The 20,519-nt window shown below is 43.4% G+C and overlaps 5 protein-coding genes across 5 annotated transcripts; 3 read left to right on the plus strand and 2 right to left on the minus strand.

The window, feature by feature from the left end:
- Positions 1 to 2,509: 2,509 nt before the first annotated feature.
- Positions 2,510 to 3,861, minus strand: LOC128744362 (rhodopsin-like). The gene has a single exon (XM_053841311.1). The coding sequence runs from the start codon at positions 3,729 to 3,731 to the stop codon at positions 2,607 to 2,609; it is 1,125 nt and encodes a 374-aa protein (XP_053697286.1). The 5' UTR covers positions 3,732 to 3,861; the 3' UTR covers positions 2,510 to 2,606.
- A 437-nt stretch (positions 3,862 to 4,298) lies between these two features.
- LOC128744363 (opsin-1-like) lies at positions 4,299 to 5,635 on the plus strand. Its single transcript, XM_053841312.1, has one exon. The coding sequence runs from the start codon at positions 4,411 to 4,413 to the stop codon at positions 5,533 to 5,535; it is 1,125 nt and encodes a 374-aa protein (XP_053697287.1). The 5' UTR covers positions 4,299 to 4,410; the 3' UTR covers positions 5,536 to 5,635.
- An 8,302-nt stretch (positions 5,636 to 13,937) lies between these two features.
- Positions 13,938 to 14,832, plus strand: LOC128743596 (DNA replication complex GINS protein SLD5). Its single transcript, XM_053840200.1, has 2 exons — positions 13,938 to 14,130; positions 14,194 to 14,832. The coding sequence occupies exons 1-2, from the start codon at positions 14,017 to 14,019 to the stop codon at positions 14,767 to 14,769; spliced, it is 690 nt and encodes a 229-aa protein (XP_053696175.1). The 5' UTR covers positions 13,938 to 14,016; the 3' UTR covers positions 14,770 to 14,832.
- Positions 14,833 to 14,970: 138 nt separating this feature from the next.
- LOC128739271 (cilium assembly protein DZIP1L) lies at positions 14,971 to 17,633 on the plus strand. Its single transcript, XM_053834750.1, has 3 exons — positions 14,971 to 15,073; positions 15,134 to 15,848; positions 15,917 to 17,633. Exons 1-3 carry the CDS (start codon positions 14,971 to 14,973, stop codon positions 17,631 to 17,633), a joined length of 2,535 nt encoding a protein of 844 aa, XP_053690725.1.
- Positions 17,634 to 17,687: 54 nt separating this feature from the next.
- On the minus strand, positions 17,688 to 18,558 carry LOC128743638 (pre-rRNA-processing protein TSR2 homolog). Its single transcript, XM_053840251.1, has 3 exons — positions 18,296 to 18,558; positions 18,104 to 18,242; positions 17,688 to 18,039 (listed from the first exon to the last, which is right to left on the minus strand). Exons 1-3 carry the CDS (start codon positions 18,431 to 18,433, stop codon positions 17,726 to 17,728), a joined length of 591 nt encoding a protein of 196 aa, XP_053696226.1. The 5' UTR covers positions 18,434 to 18,558; the 3' UTR covers positions 17,688 to 17,725.
- Between the last annotated feature and the right edge of the window lie 1,961 nt (positions 18,559 to 20,519).

The raw sequence follows: 20,519 nt of genomic DNA on the forward strand, positions 1-20,519 counted from the left end.
ATGGTCCCGGAGTTATTCCGGAGTTCCTTGGGGGACCGAGATATGGCTTTTTTAGATAAAGTTGCCAAATATCTAAAATTCGTTTAAAATCTGTTGATTTTTGTAAACATATCATCGACTATGGACATATCAGTTACTTTGCCGCAGTTGAGAGCGATGGTGCGCGCCATCCGGATCCGGGGGGACACTATAAATCCGGAACCGGTTCCCGTAACGGGACATTTCAGCATCAGCAAAGCATGTTGTGTCGCATATCAAAAAACATCAGCATTCGACAAAATAGCGATTGGTGATCATCTCATGTCTCTCAGAGGCCGTATGACCGGCTCCGGGTCCGGGGAGGGTTTCTTTTGTGATTCAAGCACGGAACGGATTTCGGAGGAACTTGTCCGGGACCTGGAATCGGCCATATGGCCTCTGAGAGACATGAGATGATCGCCAATCGCTATTTTGTCGAATGCTGATGTTTTTTGATATGCGACACGACATGCTTTGCTGATGCTGAAATGTCCCGTTACGGGAACCGGTTCCGGATTTATAGTGTCCCCCCGGATCCGGATGGCGCGCACCATCGCTCTCAACTGCGGCAAAGTAACTGATATGTCCATAGTCGATGATATGTTTACAAAAATCAACAGATTTTAAACGAATTTTAGATATTTGGCAACTTTATCTAAAAAAGCCATATCTCGGTCCCCCAAGGAACTCCGGAATAACTCCGGGACCATATGCCATATGGCCATTATCTATAGATATTATGAAAATAGAAAATATTTTCGGCAAAATACCAAAATTTGATGGAAAAATATTGAAAGATAAAAAAGTTACGGCCATTTTAGTAAATTTTGCGGTGCTAAAAATGATGTAGACCTTAGAGGGGTTAAGATGAAAACTACTGAGCGATCACTATCCTCAAAGCAGCCAGAAAAGTGCTTTCTTAGCCGCCTTATGCCGCTAACAAGTAGGCGTGTGGGAGTAAACAACATCAGAAGGGGAACAGAGATCGTGCAAAATTCCCAGCTAATGTCCTGCGCAACTCCTTGGAGAAGGTGAACCAATTCCGTAATCCTTGGGTTACATACCGAAACATGGTGAAGTTGCAGTAGGAGGCCGAATGAAAGTTAAATTAGGTTTGCTCATGAAAAATAGTAGTGTTTGCACTTGAACCCCAACGAAGTCAACCGCCTGCCAGCGGAGCTTTATAAACATAGCCGAGAAATGCTAGAAACGGCTCTATACTGGATTATTTCTAGGATTTGGGAGGAGAAGCTACTAAAGGAATAGATCTCTCTTAGATCCGGTTACGCCGATTGTCACCGATTTCGACATGATTTCGTGGGGGCTTTATTGACTTCAAAGCAGTATACGATACAGTCAATCGAGACCAGCTATGGGAGATTATGCAATAACACGGTTTTTTGGACAAACTGTCGCGCCTGATCAGTGACTGACGTATTTCTTGCGCATCCCGGGAACATTTTCGAGTCCCTTCGAAACGCAACGAGGGTTGAGATAAGGTCACGGCTTATCCTATATGCTTTACAACGTCGCTCTTGAGGAGGTGATCCGTAGAGCGGACATCGAAACGAGAAGCACGATTTTTAGTAAAGGTTGCAAGCTGCTAGTCTTCGACAGGAACTTTGCGACGGCGATGGCAACCAACGCCAGAGTGAAGACGGAGCTTAGATGAATTGTGCTAAAAATGAAAGCATCGAAGACCAAGTGGACAGGACTACTTGAAACGGCACGAGCCACCCTGGTTTTATGCTGTTATCAAGCCGGTTTTGTGAACGGGCGAACGACCAAATCTTTGTGTTGTGGCAGTTCCCGTTAAAGTAAAACTAAACGCTAATAAGATCGGTAGTTCTCTACGGGCACAAGACGTAGACAATGCTCTGCGGGGACATGCAAGCACTGAACGTTTTTGAGGAGAAGGATGCACCATAAGCAGGCACAAGTTGGTTGCAGATCCAGATCGTCGCTAAAACTGGAATGGTACAATGAACGGGACATGTTTTGACAATGCCGATGGGTACAGCGAGCTAGGTGATTAGGAAAAGCTTTTTTCCAAAACCTGGGGGGTTTTCTGTGAGATTTCTTCTGTTTATGTTTGGACATTATAGAACCGCGGGGCTTACCGACGCGACGCGTTGGACTGTCTTTTGCGTAGATATTAGATCTTAGGTACGTCTACAGATTTCTAGAAATCACTTTTAATAGATGACTGTTTTTTATCGTTTTAGGTTCATCTCTGGGAGTGCTTATTGTGGACATTATCCAAAAGAGATAGAATTATGATAGAAATCATGACCGTCTGATGAAAGACCAAGCGCGGGTAGCTGTCGTTCACTTGAAATAATCCTTTATACTGTAAAAGATTTCTGAGGACATTCAGAATCAGACTCAATGTAAGTGCATAACAGTCATACAGCCGATAGATCGGATAACCTTAAGCAGGGCATTGTGATACCTAGTTCCACACGTAATCAATCAGAATAGTTTCAATTCATCCTTGATGCTTGCTTCAAAATTTGCTTTATTGTCTAACTATTTTAAAACTTGTCTGGCATTGTTGTTATTCGTCATCCGGAAAGGGGGCCGACCTCTTAGGCCTTCTCGTCGCTGGCCTGAGTGACGCCCGATGTGGTAGACTGACCATCGGCATTCGCGTGAGACGAATTGTCCTCCTGGCAGGACAACGATGGGAAGGTCTTGTACAGAGCTGCCCGGTATTTCGGGTGACTGATGCCGTAAACGATCGGATTGTAGACGGCGTTGGCCTTGGCGAACAGCGATCCCCAGATGGTGGCCAATGGGCTGAGCTTGGCAGTTCCAAGGACACCGGTGAAGTTGATGACCAGGTACGGAGTCCAGGCCATGAACCACAGCGAGATGGTAACCAGAGCAACCTTGGCCAGTTTGATTTCAGCGCTCTGCTGCTGAGATTCTGACGATCGCAGCGAAGCGACGTTCATCTTCTTAGCCTGTTCTCGCATCTGAGCCTCGTGTGCGGATACAGCCTTCAAAATGAAATAATACGAGTAGATGATGGTTAACAGAGGCGCCCAGTAGCAGAAGATGGCATAGACCAGGATGTACGAGCGGCTGAGCCAATCCCGAGTGAGGTAATCAGTTCCGCAAGCGGTCATGTTACCCTCTGGGACATATCGGTTCCATCCGAACATTGGGGCCAGTGTCCAGATCAGTGAAAACAGCCAAATTCCGAGAATTCTCAACAGAGCTCCGTTGTTGGTCATCGGCTTAGCCGACAATCCTTTCACGATAACATTGTATCGGTCGAACGCAATCATTGTCATAGTCCAGATCGATGCGCAGCCGAATAGAGATCCAAACATAGCGTACAGCTCACAGGCGAATGCGCTGAAGTACCAGGTCTCATGGTAGCAGTTCACAACCATCGGCGGTCCCATCGTAAACATCATGAAGAAATCCGAGAAGGCCAAATTGACCACCAGTAAATTGGACGGGGTGCGGAGTGCTTTGGTGTTGGTGAAGATGTACATCACGCAACCGTTTCCGAGCATCGAAACCATCCCTAGAACGAAGATGGCGAATCCCAGGATTGAGTGCCACAGTGGATTCATCGGTGGGAACTGGTTCCAATGCGGGTGCACCATATGCAGGATCTCCGGTGGTACTCGGTCGACAACGGTCAGATTGCCACCACCCGACTGCCAGGCTTCAAAATGCGGCTCGACGAAAGCTGCCATTGTTTCCTTTGTATTGCTTTTGTTGAAAACTTTACAAGAACTTTTTAGTAGTATCTAATTAGTAAGACTGAAGAAAATCGTTTGTAAGACGAACTACTTCAGACTACTAATTCTCACTAAAAGATTGCTGGTTGAACACCAAAATACAACTCAAAGGAAAATGGTATCATTCCAAAGTTTTATAGTAGCTGGTAATCTAATTTATTTTTCGACAACATTACCTTGATATATTCAAAGCTCTTGCAGTTGTTAAATATGAACCAGTGACATGGTGCAGTTTTCTCCATAACCGAAATTATGATTCATTAGATAACGATATCATTTTAACATACCTGCGTCAATAAACTGGACCAAAAAAGGCGCGGTTACGGTAAAATTCCTTAGCACATTCCGTTTTAAAGAAACACATATGCATTGAAGGGGCTAGCATAAGTAGCAAAATTTTAAGCTTCTTTTCACGTTCAATTATGTCTGCGATAAGTTCAAGAAAAATTTCCAATCCAATTAGCGTTGCACTATAAATTGGAAAAAAGCCACCGTACCCTTCCGAGTCGTGTTTTGGGGTTGACCTGCAACCACCTAGTACATACAAAGTGCAAGTCTGGAGTAGTTCGTCTAACCAACGATTTTCTTCAGAGCAATTAGTTAAAAGTTTAATCGAACAAGTTACAGTGAAAAGATGGCAGCTTTCGTCGAGCCGCATTTCGAAGCCTGGCAGTCGGGTGGTGGCAATCTGACCGTTGTCGACCGAGTACCACCGGAGATCCTGCATCTGGTGCACCCGCATTGGAACCAGTTCCCACCGATGAATCCACTGTGGCACTCGATCCTCGGATTCGCCATCTTCGTCCTGGGAATGGTCTCGATGCTCGGAAACGGTTGTGTGATGTACATCTTCACCAACACCAAAGCACTCCGCACCCCGTCCAATTTACTGGTGGTCAATTTGGCCTTCTCGGATTTCTTTATGATGTTTACGATGGGACCGCCGATGGTTGTGAACTGCTACCATGAGACCTGGTACTTCAGCGCATTCGCCTGTGAGCTGTACGCTATGTTTGGATCTCTATTCGGCTGTGCCTCGATCTGGACCATGACTATGATTGCGTTCGACCGATACAATGTCATCGTGAAAGGATTGTCGGCTAAGCCAATGACCAACAATGGAGCTCTGTTGAGAATTCTCGGAATCTGGCTGTTCGCACTGGTCTGGACATTGGCTCCAATGTTCGGATGGAACCGATACGTCCCAGAGGGTAACATGACCGCTTGCGGAACCGATTACCTCACTCGGGATTGGCTCAGCCGCTCGTACATTCTGGTCTATGCCATCTTCTGCTACTGGGCGCCTCTGTTAACCATCATCTACTCGTACTACTTCATTCTGAAGGCTGTATCCGCACACGAGGCTCAGATGCGAGAACAGGCTAAGAAGATGAACGTCGCTTCGCTGCGATCGTCAGAATCTCAGCAGCAGAGCGCTGAAATCAAACTGGCCAAGGTTGCTCTGGTTACCATCTCGCTGTGGTTCATGGCCTGGACTCCGTACCTGGTCATCAACTTCACCGGTGTCCTTGGAACTGCAAAGCTCAGCCCATTGGCCACCATCTGGGGATCGCTGTTCGCCAAGGCCAACGCCGTCTACAATCCGATCGTTTACGGCATCAGCCACCCGAAATACCGAGCAGCTCTGTACAAGACCTTCCCATCGTTGTCCTGCCAGGACGATAATTCGTCCCATGCGGGTGCCGATGGTCAGTCAACCGTTTCCGGAGCAACAACCGCCTCAGATGAGAAAGCTTAAGCCAAGTTAGGGATTAGATCACGATTGATGTTATTTTTGTTGGATGATTATATTTTGTTTACCATGTTTAATATAAAACACAGTAGCAAGATTTATGCAATTGAAACGTTGTCGTAGTTCGAATTATTTGGTGTTTATTCCATCCGAAAGTAGTCAACTGTGTTCGTGCGAGTTGCTCAAAACCCCTTTCCCAAAACTTTCCGTTGCCCAAAACTTTCGTGACAAAGTCGTCCTCCTCGGCTAAACAATCGACAATTGGCCAACTCTCAAGCTGCTGAAAGCTAGGCGCGCTTGTTAAGAGACTCTACTTTCTCCTGTGAAGTTAGGGAATTCTGCCCTCGAAGACGGATGGGGCAAAATACCCTAGTGCTAGAAGCCCCGAGTCCACGAAATAAAAGGTTTGACGGGGAAATTCAAAAATCGATCGAATCGAATTGTCGACGAATGCGGTATCAGTTGATCAAGATCCAAAGGAGGAAAAAGCGCCAGAAGAAGGGATAGATTGTGAAGATTTGGAACAACAACTATGGTCAAACGAAAACAGCTATGGCACATAAGGTATGGGAAGAGATTTCTAGATAATCTAACGTGGCTATTCAAAACTACGCTAAAATGAGTAATGTGCTTCGTTCACGTGTCGGCATTGCGGCAAAGAGGAACACTATACTGTATGTTGTTTAATCTCGCCATAAAGGATGTGATTCGGCAAGCAGGCATCGAAACGAGAGGCACGATTTTCAATAAGAGTAACCAGCAGTTGCTACTTCGACTTCGAGGATAATTTCATAGTTATCACTAGAAACTATAGGACCGCTGAGGTCTGGGTCAGACTAAAAGCAGAGGCTAGGAGGATTGGGATGAGAGTTAATTTGGGCTTCAACCTTCGATAACCAAATATATTAGAAGTAGAGGCCCAATAGAAACCAACGTTCACCTTCCAGGGATCGTAATGACGGCGATGAACTTGAAGTGGTTGATGAGTTCATATATTTGGTTTTTTTTCCGGTGACCGTCAATAATACAAGTATGGAGATTCAAACGACGCATATAATTGAGAAATCGGGCAACATATTTCGATCAGCTTGCGCTTGCGCCACCGCATGAAGGTAATCAATCCGGTAGTAATCTAGGGATTTGAAACGGTAACCACGCTTGCGAAGACATACGTGTTGTGGACTATTGTTGGCGAAGTAGCGCCAGTGCATGAATCACGAACTGCCGACACTCCATGGAAAGTCGTGAGACTAGAGTAGGCCGGCTACGTCGCGAGGATGCCGGATGACAATGTGACAAATTCGGCTCCTTCAATCGAAATCGCAATAAATAGAATGTGTGTTTAATTTTCTTTCGTATCCTTGAAGGAAGGCGAACATACAGAAAATTGCGATTGCGATTGACAATAAATCTTCTAAATATATAAAAATAAACGTAAGTATAGATGTCTGATTCGCCATAACTCCGAACTCATGGTTCGCTCTCCATTAAGGGGGGGATTCAAAGAAAGAAAACGACTTCGTTTCTTTGTCACTGTAGGGATTTCCGGCAAGCAAACAAATGTGCAGTTGGTTGGAAAACAAAAAGGTGTGAGGAGGTCCAAATCTAAATACATAAAAGTGAATGTATGTTTGTATGTTCTGCCATAAATCCGGAACACCTGGACGGTTCTTCATCAAATTACTAAGCATTACTTGACAATTGACATAAGAGAATCAGTAGAATTGACAAAAGTGGGTTGGTCTCTAACAAGAGGAGAGAGGTCAAGATATAGAAAAAGGGGTTAGTTTAGCCTGACCAAACGTGCCAGATTATGCGGGATGCGGGATGTTCTGGATTTGTATGACTTGTCCCGGATTACTAAGCATCCCGGAAAGTGTCCCGCATTGATTAATTATTTTAATCGAAACAGTTTCTAAGGATGCAATAAGCCATGAAGTTTTATCACGAACTCATCCTCAAAACCAATCTCGAATCTGCTACAAATCCTACTGCTAGCCAGGACATGAAGAATTTAACCCATGGGTTTGGCTCAAATCGGCATTCTCCGAAGCTTATTCATCATTGAATCAGACACATGTATCGCGTTTCGTCACCACCCATGGGCCGCACAGCCCCTGAGACCGGATTCTAGGCTTTGTTCATTGTTTGAGGCTTCTGTTGGGCTCCCCACTTGCTCGGTAACACTTGTAGCCATTCCGAGACGTATTCGCCGTACAGTACAGCGGTCAGTATTCAGTTTTTTCGCTAAAGCACAATCCGTTATGCTAAGATCAGCCTTGACTCTCTGAATGACGCTCATCCGCAGTTCGTACCTCTAAGTCTACACATTGCTGCTATTAAAGTTGTTAATATGAATGTAGAATGCTTATAATAGAGGGAGAACCATAAAAATGTGTTAACGGCGCAAGATATGGTACCTTCACGGTGCAAAAGTTAGGAAAAATGAAAAAAAATCAGAGGGGCTGTGTACAAGACACAACCGCATAGGTGACGCAGGACTACGTAAGTCTCTTTGTAGTGATAGTAACATGTATCCACGTATAAAGCATTGCACGCAGATGTCAGTGCGTTTTTTCGTCCCAGGTTTGACAGTTTTGTGGGGTTTGTTTTGATTACTTATTCGCTAGACCCAGAAGGAAAAAACTGCAAAAATGACAAAAATATATGTTGTACAGAACTGTTATCATTTTTCTGCTTCGGAAAAGTCGGGCATTTCCGGTTTCCGCAAACAAGTGGTACGAATTACAAGTAATAAACCCACTAGCGATAAAATTAGGTTACAAAGGGAATCAAAACTAAACACACAAAAACGTCAAACCAGAGTTGAGGTTAGGCACCGTGCAAAGGTTTATGTAATAATACAATTCTTCATGTACATCATGCTAAATTTAGCATTTGTTGAGACTAACTGCAGGTTGAGAAAATTCGATTGTTTTTAAATACAGCAAAGTTTCGTTAATTGGTGGTTCGTTAATTGGGCGGTTCGTTAATTGGGTGTTCGCTAATTGGGCTATGTGACAACTTGAATGTCAAAATTGTATGAAATTTTCGAGTTTAGAAATTTCTAACAACTGTCAGTCGGCCCAATTAGCGAATCAGCTGGAGTGCAGTCGTGGCCCAATTAACGAATTCAGGCTGTATATGTTAATAGCGCCTCAAATCTTATTTCAACATCAAACACTATTTACATATAGGTACATGTATTTTGATGACATCAAAAAATTGTTATGTTAAAATGGCTTGGCTGCGCTGTATGTTGAGAAATTCAAATTTTTGCAGGTCGATAATTTTTACATGTTTTTACTCATTTTCATGATTGCAAGCTACTATATAAGTAAGTTAAAGTTGTTTGGAAAATGATTTGTACCTTCCTGTCTTATGCCGAGTTGACGGTCAAATAAAAATTGACATCACTACGGATCCCTCCTGCCTTGTCTTGTCCATCATTTTCGAAAGAAATTAATCTAAATGTAATACTTGACTATTGTAACTATGTATAGAATTGCAGTCAACTAACTGACGTAAAGCAGCAAATAAAACGTTCAAAACTATTCTCGGATAAGAAAGTCATTTCTTCGCTTTGAGAATTGTTGCGTCAGCATCTTGTACACGATGTAAGATTAGGCGGGTGATATATGAGAAGCAACAAATTCTACACCTCTTAAAAATGGTCTCAAATATGCAAATGTTGCCCGATTTGGCTGAAATTTTGACCAAAGCCTTAGGATTGAATATAAAACAACTGATGTTGAGCTGAGGAATGTGGGTCATTTTTAAGGTCACTTTAAGGACCCCTAAAGTGAGAAAAATTTCATTTTTGCAGTTAAATTTCATATTTAATTGAAAAAATCTCGTCTAACTTTTGTAGAACCATAGTGAATGTGTATATATTCTAAAAGCTTGTCCTCTAAGCTTTCCAAAAATGTATAAAAAACTTAAAATTGCTTGGTAAATTCTCGGGTTATTCATGATAGTATGTGTACACCTAGCCAAAAAATGTTTTTTTTTGCAATAACTTGAAATTTTGGGGGTGGTAGGAAGATTTCAAATGTGTTTTTAGGATGTACTAGGTGTGACTAACAACGTACACTAGGTCATTTGAGAAGTATTTTTTCCGTGTAACACCGTGTTATTATACTCGTCCCTATGCCAGCAGGGACTCTAAACAGTGCTGTGCACGATGGTCCTCCGGTGAGACAGGGGGTTAGGGGCAGGCCCTGGAAAACAAAAAGTTACCAACAACGAAGAAGAAAATAACGCGACGAAATAAGGACTACGATTGGAAACTCGGGACATGGAATTGCAAATCGCTCGGCTTCCCGGGTTGCGATAGGATAATGTATGATGAACTACATCCCGGAAACTTCGAAGTCGTAGCACTGCAGGAACTTTGCTGGACAGGACAGAAGGTATGGAAAAGCGGGCATCGAGCGGCTACTTTCTACCAGAGCTGTGGCACCATCAACGAGCTGGCAACCGGCTTTATAGTACTGGGAAAGATGCGCCAGCGTGTGATTGGTTGGCAACCGATTAACGCAAGGGTGTGCAAGTTGAGGATTAAGGGCCGTTTCTTCAATTACAGTATCATCAATTTGCATTGTCTACACGAAGGGAGACCCGATGACGAGAAGCAGACGTTCTACGCGCAGCTGGAGCAGGTGTATGATGGCTGTCCGCGACGGGACGTGAATCTCGTCATCGGTGACATGAACACGCAGGTAGGACGGGAAGCTATATATAGACCGGTGATCGGGCCAAACAGCCTGCATGCCGCGACGAACGACAATAGCCAACGATGCGTAAATTTTGCAGCTTCCCGCGGTACAGTAGTCCGAAGTACCTTCTTCCCCCGCAAAGATATCCACTAGGCTACCTGGAGATCACCAGACCAACGAATAGAAAACCAAATTGACCATATTCTAATCGACGGTAAATTCTTCTCTGATATTATAAACGTTTCCTAATCCATTTCCTAGTTGCAGTCTGCATGCGCTCAAAACACTCGACGGTGCATAACACGCGTCGAAGTCGTACGCCGCGACCCAACATCGAGCAGCTACGAGACACCGGAGTTGCCCAGGAATACGCGCGGCAGCTGGAAGCAGCGCTACCAACGGAAGAGCAACTTGGCGCAGCAACTCTTGAAGATGGTTGGAAAGGCATTAAGACCGCCATCGGTAGTACTACTCTAGCGGCACTAGGTACAATGAAGCCGAACCGAAAAAACGATTGGTTCGACGGCGAATGCAAGCAATTAGTGCAGGAGAAGAATGCAGCCCGTGCGAGAATGCTGCAACACCGTACGAGGGCGAATATGGAGCGATATAAACAAGCACGGAACAGGCAAAACTCGGTCTTCCGGAGGAAAAAGCGCCAACAGGAAGATCGAGATCGCGAAGCGCTGGAAGAACTGTACCGTGCTAACGATAAACGGAAGTTCTACGAGAAGTTAAACCGTTCGCGCAAAGGCTATGTGCCGCAGGCCGATATGTGTCGGGACTCAGACGGTAATCTTCTCACGAACGAATGTGAGGTGATCGAAAGGTGAAAGCAGTATTATGACGAGCACCTTAACAGCGATTTCGCTGAACATGGAGGTGACGATATGGCAATCAGGGATGCCAGGTGATTTTTTGAAAAGTCTTCACGAATCAAGGAAAATTGTCTTCATTTGTCTTCTTTCGGTTTCCGCTCATTTAAATTGCATGGTGAAGACATGTCTTCACATGTCTTCAAGCGAAGACATTTCACTTTTTTGTAACCAAAATGTCTTCAAAATGAAGACATGTCTTCACTTCTGGCATCTCTGATGGCAATAGATCTTGGAGCACGTGCAGAAGACGACAGAATACCAGCCCCTGACCTCCAGGAGGTAGCAGAAGAGATCGGTCGGCTGAAGAACAACAAAGCGGCTGGGGCTGATCAGCTACCCGGCGAGCTGCTGAAATGCGGTGGTGACGCACTGGCTAGAGCGCTGCACTGGGTCATTGTCAAGATTTGGGAGGATGAGCTACTACCGGAGGAGTGAACGGAAGGCATCGTGTGTCCGATCTACAAAAACGGCGACAAGTTGGGTTATTGCAATTACCGCGCAATCACACTGTTGAACGCCGCCTACAAGGTACTCTCCCAACTTTTATGTCGTCGATTATCACCATTTGCAAACGAGTTCGTGGGGCAATATCAAGCGGGATTCATGGGTGCCCGTGCCACCACGGACCAGATTTTCGCGCTTCGGCAAGTGTTGCAGAAATGTAGCGAATACAACGTGCCCACGCATCATTTATTCATCGACTTCAAATCGGCGTACGACACGATCGATCGAGATCAGCTATGGCAGATTATGCACTACTACGGATTTCCGGATAAACTAACGCGATTGGTCAAGGCGACGATGGATCGAGTAATGTGTGTTGTTCGAGTATCAGGGGCAGTCTCGAGTCCCTTTGGATCTCGAAGAGGGTTACGGCAAGGTGATGGACTTTCATGTTTGCTGTTTAACATCGCTTTGGAGGGTGTGATAAGAAGAGCGGGTATAGACACGAGTGGCACGATATTCACGAGGTCAGTCCAGCTTCTTGGTTTCGCTGACGACGTTGACATCATTACACGTATCTTTGAGAGGATGGCGGAAACGTACATCGGACTGAAAGCTGAAGCCAAACGGATTGGACTTGTCATTAATGTATCGAAAACAAAATACATGAAAGGAAGAGGTTCTAGAGAAGTGAATGCTGACCTCCCTCCCCAGATTCATTTAGACGGTGATGAAATCGAGGTGGTAGAAGAGTTCATGTATCTGGGCTTACTGGTTACCGCAGACAACGACACCAGCAGAGAAATACAAAGACGCATTATGGCAGGAAATCGTGCCTACTTTGGACTCCGTAGGACGCTGCGATCGAACAAAATTCGCCACCGCACGAAGATAACAATCTACAAGACGCTGATTAGACCGGTAGTCCTTTATGGCTATGAGACATGGACTATGGTCGTGGAGGACCAACGCGCCCTTAGTATTTTCGAACGGAAGGTGTTGCGCACCATCTACGGCGGAGTGCAGATGGAAGACGGAACGTGGAGGAGGCGAATGAACCATGAATTGCATCAGCTGCTTAGGGAACCACCCATCGCTCACACCGCAAAAATCGGTCACCTGCGGTGGGCTGGGCATGTCGTGAGGATGTCGGTTAAAAAAGTTCTCAATAACGATCCGACTGGAACGAGACGGCGGGGCGCGCAGCGAGCAAGATAGATCGATCAAGTGGAAGGCGACCTGCGGACCCTACGTAGACTACGTGGCTGGCGAATTGCGGCCATGGACCGAGTGGAATGGAGACGACTTCTTCGTACAGCAGAGGAAACCACGGCCTGGAGCTGATTAAACGAAAACGTTGCGACCAATCACGAAGCGAGGATTGTCAAAAGGATAATGCTTCATTATTTTCAATTTTCCAATAGTGCGTACTTTGAAATCAATAGATTTTTATATCGGGGTTGATGCGTAGAAGATTTTCCGATTGATTGGTGCAAAAATATTTAAAATTGTTAGGGAAACCGCTAAGTTATTAGCACTCAAAACCTATCATTTTTCGTGACGCTCGCATTTTTCGATTTTTCGGAATGACACCCTACCCCAAACCTTGTCGTAAGACGTAGTCCTACGTCAAAAAAACAATTTCTGCCTTTAATATTATCAATTTCCCACCCTTTCGTACGCGATGAATTATAACCGTCGCGGGCAAAACCGTCGCCAGAATCGTCGCGGGGGCAAATATCGTTTATTTTGCAAGTAAATCAATAGCTTACGTGCTAGACAATCATAATACTGTCAATTGCAAGGAAAATTGTACCATCCAAAGTGTGATACCGCTCATAAAAGTGCTATTTTGCATTAAATCGTTTCGGTATCTTCGGCGCACTTTTTCGTTATCTTCCAAGCAATAAGTGCGCCGAAGATACCAAAACGATTTAAGCTAAAATAGCACTTTTATGAGCGATTGCGCACTTTGAATGGTACAATTTTCCTTGCAATTGACAATATTATGATTGTCTAGCACGTAAGCTATTGATTGCAATTGACAATACCTACAAAAAATCCTGTTTTTCTTCTATCGTTTAGAATTATAGCACTTTTTCTCATCCTAATTATGAGCAAAATTATTAAAAATATCAATTTTTAAAACCGTAAGTTACGGTCCGTCACTCAATTTTCAAGCGGAGAATTGAAGATAAAAAAAAATTCAAAATGGACCGTATGTAAATATTTAAAAAATATTAATAATTTTTGTGTTAAAATCTATTATTGCATAGTTCGAGTTTTCCGTGTATGTCTAGGGTGACCAGACAGCTGCCTCAAGACAATATCAACAACCGCATCAGGCGCGAAGTTGATTTTTATTTTCGTTTCGTTGGTTTGGTTTCAGTTCCGTTTGCAACTTATCCCACAGTGTGTGAATTCCGTGAATCCAGGCCAGCCCAAAGATGGATCAGAATAATGCCCAGCTAGTGGAGAACATGTTTGCCCTGGATAACGACAATAGTGGCCCCGTGGAAGATGACGAAGATGAGGAAGAGGTTCTGATGACTTCCAAGCAGGTTAGCCGTTTGACTAGTTTAGCAATTTAAAATTCGATAATAAAATTTTGTTTGTCGGTACAGGTGTTGGATGCATTGCAACAAGCTTGGTTGAACGAAAAATTTGCCGTTCAAATCCTACCGTACAAGGAAGCTATCGTCGATATGGTCATGAGCCAACTAGTTTACATGGAAGAAAATTTGGCCAATACAAACAAGAATGAAATGCTCTACATTACGCACCGTATGGAAGTGGAACGGATACGGTACGTGCTGGCCAGTTATCACCGCTGTCGGTTACAGAAAATCGAAGAGTACGCTTTTCACATACTGGAAGAGGAGTCGAAACGGGCACCGGAGGCCAAGCGGCTTTCCGCCGGGGAGCAACAGTTCGCGGCGGATTTCTACAAAAGTGTTGAAAATCATTTTCATCAGCTTGCGGTGCGGCATATGCCGCAGAACCACCAGGACGATGAGCACGTGCGGAAGGTGGTCCCGAACGTGGACAGTTACGTTTTCATTCGCGCCAAAGAAAACGTGGCGGATTTTGCGATCAGTGCCGATCACGAGACCATCAACATAGCGGCCGGGTCGATTCATATGTTTAAGTATCGGGATGTGGAACCGTTGGTTCTGGAGGAGATAGTTGATCTACTGTAGAATAGGATAGGATTATGTAAAGTTTAGTTATATCGTTTGTTCTACTCGTTCTGCTAGGCTAGTTGCCATGGTAATGAATTGTTTGGTTCACAGCAGCGGGTAATTTTTGTAAATTATTAGGTCGAATAATAAACGTAAATGTAAACACAGCCTGCTACAGCTGAGGGTGGTTTATTGTGCAGCAAGAATTTTCTCTACTTAATGGCTTATAAATGGAACCATAATTTCCCTAAAATTGCCCGTGACGCTGGGTTCATTATTCGAGAGTTCTCGTCGGGTTACTGTATAGACTGGAGGTTGATTTGTAATTGATATTGGAATTATTTTCGGTGTTATGCAAGTGTTATCAGTCATCTATTTTTAGCATCTATCGATCCGTATGCCATAGTGAATGAGAGAGATTACGAAAAGCTAGATGAATTTATTCCCCACATTTCCGAGGTTCCCATTGGAACGGTGCTGCAGAACCGGATATTAGACCCAGCGATCGGAAAGTACTTTGTGCTGGCGCAATTCAGCATTCAATATTTGTTGTTTTGTAAGCAATTTCTGGATGAAACCATCGTGGAGCTGCGGAACACCGCTCAGGATATGCAGAAGGAAAATCTGAGATTGGAAAAAAATTGTCGAAGAAAAAACGAGGAAATAGCAACGCTGCATCGTAAGCTGCAAAGGACCGAGAGTCAAGTGGTTTACCCGTGCTCGAAGTGTACGAAGAATTTCATTAGTTTTGAGCTTCTAAACGCTCACATGACCCGCAAACATACGGAAATGCCTTCGTCTTTCGGTGACACAAATTTGGCAAACCAGAGAAAATTTTCGGAAACGGATACAAACTTAATCAACACAATAAAGCTAGAACTAGAGGTGAAACAACTCAAGGAAAGATTGAATATTGCTGAAAAAGGTTTAATAGATCAGAGGAATCGTGAACATCAATGCCATGGTTGTTCGAAGCAAGTAAAATGTGACCAAGAGATGGTAAAAGTTACTCCAGAGTTCCATACAGTTGCCATCCAGACCAATCTAGACGATAGGAAAGATGTTAACGAGAAAGAGGTCCAGACAGGTAGACCGAAGTCGCCACCAGGGTAATTACTCAAATGATAGATATATTTCCACTAAATTTAAATTCAATTTTTAACAGATCTTTATCACCTTCTCAACTTTCCCCATTACCAAGAAACCAGCTGCAACAGTTGAGTGCGTCGCCGACTCCGTTGGATGTTATTTCGAAATCTGATTTGGAAGCAATTTTACGGGAACAAAGAGAGCAGTTCGAGTGTTGGAAAACAGCCGAGAGGCGGAAAGTGTCGCTCGAAATCGAACAGATGCGTCAAAGCATGGCAGAAGCGATTCGTGAAATGGAACAACGTGACCGGCAGCCAAACAGTTTACTTGTTCCGCCGGTAGTAACGGAAGAACGGAGAGCAAGCTTCGAAGATGAAGCAACCGCGTGGAAGGATCGATATCATGAGATGGAGAACATGTACCAAGACAGTCAGCGACAAGTTAATCAAACTGTACAGAACATTGAATCGATTTATGAGAAAAAGTTTAGGCAATTTGAAGAAATGATGCAAAAACACGAAAATTGTGCTCAATTGAAAAAGCTTGAACAATTACCAAAAATGACAGCTATAGCAGAGGTAGAACGTGATGAAGTCAACGAAGATAAAGAGATTGCAGTGTCATTTGAATCGACTGTACCGGTTATCGAAGTAATTGAAGAGAAAGAAGAATCGGAAATTGATGATGTCATCGAACAAGCATCATTTTCCGACGAAGTAAAGGATTCGGAAAGTGACGAGGAATTAAAACTGCTGGAAGCAGCTAAAGTAAAATATCTGCCTAAAGAAAACGAGAGTTCCCTCGTAAAACAAAAAGAATCGCCAAAGAAACGGGTAAAACCACTAATGTCTCCTAAAAAGCAAGTATTAAATACGTTTAAAAGCCGGTTGAAAGGTTTGGGTATCGACCCTAAAACAAAACAGTTACCAACCGAAGATTTGCGATCCGCAACTGTTGCTTTGGCTGAACGACGAGATACCAACAAAAAGAAAAATCGGGGTTTCTTTATTACGAGAAACCAACTCTCGGCGAAAGTAGACCAAATAGCAAAGAGTAAACTGATTGATTCTGTGAAAAAACTCCAAAAAAGTCCAAAACATGACGATGTGCCAGTAATTAAACAACGAGAAGCATCGCAGTCAATCCCCAAGATACGTTCTTCCCTAACAACCGTGGACCGGAAATCGTCAATCGACATTCTACCATCCAAGCTAAAAATATCCACAAATGATTTTCTTACAATTCCAGCGCCCAGCGCAAATCCCTTCAAGGCTAAATTCATTCCAGTTTCAACCTCGTCTGTAGTTTCCGTTGGCCAAACAGAAGTTCAGCTAACCAGCGACGACATAATAACCGTCCAGGCAGAAATCAACCGCATTCCACCACCGTCATCATTAGATCGCCATGAAACTAGCTCTCCAGTCCCTGCGGGAAGATCTTCTCCCCACAGGCCGTCTTCGGTTTCCGAATATGATCAACGATTGCAACGGTTGCTGGAAACACCAGTTAAACGGCTCGTCACGCCACCGGATCGGTCACAATCGACAGTACAGACAGCACAGCTGGACGGCTCGGATTTGAGCGATCTTTTGGAAGCCGTTCCACAGCAACCAAAACCCGTACCCAAGAAACGGGTGTTGTTCAACTTGGAAGACAGTGAGGGCAAGCTAGACAACGTTAAACACCTATTAGCTGCGGCAACAGTTCCTGTGCTAGCTCCTACGGTAACCCAAGAATCTAGAGCGGACGAGGAATCCGATTGGAATATCAGCAGTTTCGAGGACGAAAAATAAAGTGGAGCTTACTTATCGGCACAAACTAATGTAAATCCTATATCTCAACAACGATTCATCTCCAATGACTTTGATTTTTTTTTATTACCCATTTATCTTCGCCTTCGATTGCGTACCTGAGTCCAGCCGGGATCCGCGTCTTCTTCAACGAATTCGGTGGTAGACCCTTGCGTACTCGGTGCCGCACTTCCACCCGTTGGCTCCGTTTCCATATCTTGATCCTGGTCGTCGTTATCGTCGTCATCCTCGTCGCTTTCGCTACTATCATCCATGCGCTGCATTTTTATGTGATTACCCGATTTGATCCAAATCTCACAGGGTCCTAACCGACTAAGTTCGGCATTCACCTGCTCTGATTTGCCGTCCTTCAGAAGGTTCAGGTGTTTTATCAGAATGTCGCTTATTTCTAAAAGTTTAAATTGTCCCTCATTAATGGTGAAAGGTGAAACAAAACAAGAGTTAAAAAGTACCATCAATCGATTCATCCTCACATATGGTCTGAAATTCTTGATCCATGATTTCTTCAAGAATTTCCCGTAAATCATAAGAATCTACTTTTTTGTTTTCTGTGCAGTAACAAGTGATGTAATCAATGATTTCTATTGCAGTCTGAAAGTAATTTTTTTTAAATATTTATACCTTAATTTTTCAGACAGACTTACATTAACTCCTAACGCACCGCCCATGCCATGTTCGACCGCCAATCGAAGGCCTGTCCACCGGTTTAATATGTTTCCGACCACCTCTTTGAACTGAGCTTGCAATTGTACGAGCGACGGGGTAATAATTGGGCTGGCCATTATCACAGATTTTACTATTACTTAAAGTTTTTTTTTGAGAAATAAAATTACCACATCCCTGGCACGAACGTCATTCTCATACATTTTTCTTGAAGCCGTTTGAGCCAGGCTTGCTGGCTCGATTTTGACAGCATCTGTAAGAATTACGCAATCATAGGGTTTTATGGTTCAGAAAATACGTTGCATGTAGGATGTAGATAATGAACGATGTTCGTTTTTTTTGTTATCGGCAACATAGGATAGAAAAAATTCTGACTTTTGATAGTCTTATTTTTTACGATAAACAAAAAAAGGGAAACAACACGCTGCTTTCGTCATACTGCGCAGCATTAAATACATGCGTTATCTCGTTTAAATTTTGTTTCAAAATTTGTTGTTTACCTCTATTACCACCACTATCGCAGGCGGCTTCAGCTGACAACTGTCGTGACAGGGATCTGAAAATTACACTGCAGCAAACCCAAAGGAACTGGCAGAATTCTGTGTAAACAATAAATATAACCGCAAAGTTTCACGTTTACGGTTTACCTGCGCTATTCGCAATGACGGCACCGCACGACCTCTTTTCCACTTACAGAACTGCCCGTAGCTGAATGCGTGAAAATTATTTCCGACATGTTTCTGTCTTTTGCACTCTTTAACAAATCGCTATTCTGCTTCACGCATACTCGAAACTAATGTAGGTGTCTCCACTGCGGCGCCGTCATAGCGAATCAAAGCTATCAAAAGCTTGAGCTGGTTAGAAAACTTTGACAGAATGAATTTTCTTTTCGAAACTTCAAACCGCAATCCCGATGAAAAATCCCTCCTGCTTTTCCCAACGCACAGTGGGCAGAATCGACAAAAAAACGGAAAAACGGAACTTTTTGTTGCCGTTGTTTTTAAGGGGTAAAAAGAGCAGGTAGTTACTTTTCTTATGTGAAAAATCACGAGAAAACGATCGGTGATGGTCTCAACGCGCGGAAACGACGGAAAGTAACCCATTTTGCCTTATTGGCTCCTATGGTTCTAATAGTTTTGAAAGAATCATGTACAAACTCTCTCTAATTTAAGATTCTATATTGTCAATTTCAAGGAAAATTGTACAGCCTGAATTCGTTAATTGGGCCACGACTGCACTCCAGCTGATTCGCTAATAGAGGTTTTCCGTCAGATCATACCCCTCCTTTTCTTATTTTTTCTCAAAAGTACTCCCAATACGAGTGACAATGGTGCAAAAATATATTTTTTTCGTTGACTCTAGAATTTACTACGATTTTTTAAACAATGCAAATTGCAAGAATGTTGAGTTTCTTTTCACCAAATCACGAATGTTGAGTTTTAAAAAATTCGTTTCGGCTGCACTGTTTATCAAAATTTTCAGATTTTCTGGCAGCATTGCATAACAGTTTTTGACATATGTGTATCAGCGGTAGAGTGAAAAGGATAAAACGAATGAAAAGCTAATGATTACCTTCTTTTTCATTTCGTTTGTTGCTTGCCACAAGAGTAAAGAGTGGCACAAATGGTTTCGAAGTGGTGAAAATAGAGGACACTGGTACAAAAAGGCATGTAAGACATCCGAGAAGTGACCTGTTGAAATATACGTATTTTAGTTTTTCATTTTTACAGTAGTTAGAGGCTTTAATAAAGAAAGTTTTATATGGGTATCATTTCTAAGAGTCAAAACCGAACATTTAGTGAAAAAAAAATTTTTGACGGAAAACCTCTATTGGGCCGACTGACAGTTGTTAGAAATTTCTAAACTCGAAAATTCCATACAATTTTGACATTCAAGTTGTCACATAGCCCAATTAGCGAACACCCAATTAACGAACCGCCCAATTAACGAACCACCAATTAACGAAACTTTGCTGTAGATGAATCGCCGAATATGTGCACCAAAGGCTTATGGTCAGTAAGTATGGTAAACTCCAATCCACTTAAATACATGTCAAAATGCTCCGTTGCCCATACGATCGCCAAAGCTTCTTTGTCCAGTGTTGAATATTTTTTTTCCGTTTTACTCAAACTTTTACTACAGAGAACAGATTAACAGGCTCGAAGGAAGTGATCGATTTTTTGTGTGTAAAATCAGTATAATCAA

This window comes from Sabethes cyaneus, chromosome 3, assembly GCF_943734655.1.
Source record: "Sabethes cyaneus chromosome 3, idSabCyanKW18_F2, whole genome shotgun sequence".
Taxonomy (NCBI): Eukaryota; Metazoa; Arthropoda; class Insecta; order Diptera; family Culicidae; genus Sabethes; species Sabethes cyaneus.

Bases quoted from the DNA above. Each gene is read 5' to 3' on its own strand.
- LOC128739271 (XM_053834750.1), top strand. From the start codon at position 14,971: ATGGCTTATAAATGGAACCATAATTTCCCTAAAATTGCCCGTGACGCT. The intron at 15,074-15,133 runs GTAATTGATATT...ATCTATTTTTAG, and splicing joins TATAGACTGGAGGTTGATTT to CATCTATCGATCCGTATGCC. The intron at 15,849-15,916 runs GTCGCCACCAGG...AATTTTTAACAG, and splicing joins GTCCAGACAGGTAGACCGAA to ATCTTTATCACCTTCTCAAC.
- LOC128743638 (XM_053840251.1), bottom strand. From the start codon at position 18,433: ATGGCCAGCCCAATTATTACCCCGTCGCTCGTACAATTGCAAGCTCAG. The intron at 18,243-18,295 runs GTAAGTCTGTCT...AATTACTTTCAG, and splicing joins GCGGTGCGTTAGGAGTTAAT to ACTGCAATAGAAATCATTGA. The intron at 18,040-18,103 runs GTACTTTTTAAC...TTAAACTTTTAG, and splicing joins TGAGGATGAATCGATTGATG to AAATAAGCGACATTCTGATA.
- LOC128744362 (XM_053841311.1), bottom strand. From the start codon at position 3,731: ATGGCAGCTTTCGTCGAGCCGCATTTTGAAGCCTGGCAGTCGGGTGGT.
- LOC128743596 (XM_053840200.1), top strand. From the start codon at position 14,017: ATGGATCAGAATAATGCCCAGCTAGTGGAGAACATGTTTGCCCTGGAT. The intron at 14,131-14,193 runs GTTAGCCGTTTG...TTGTCGGTACAG, and splicing joins TTCTGATGACTTCCAAGCAG to GTGTTGGATGCATTGCAACA.
- LOC128744363 (XM_053841312.1), top strand. From the start codon at position 4,411: ATGGCAGCTTTCGTCGAGCCGCATTTCGAAGCCTGGCAGTCGGGTGGT.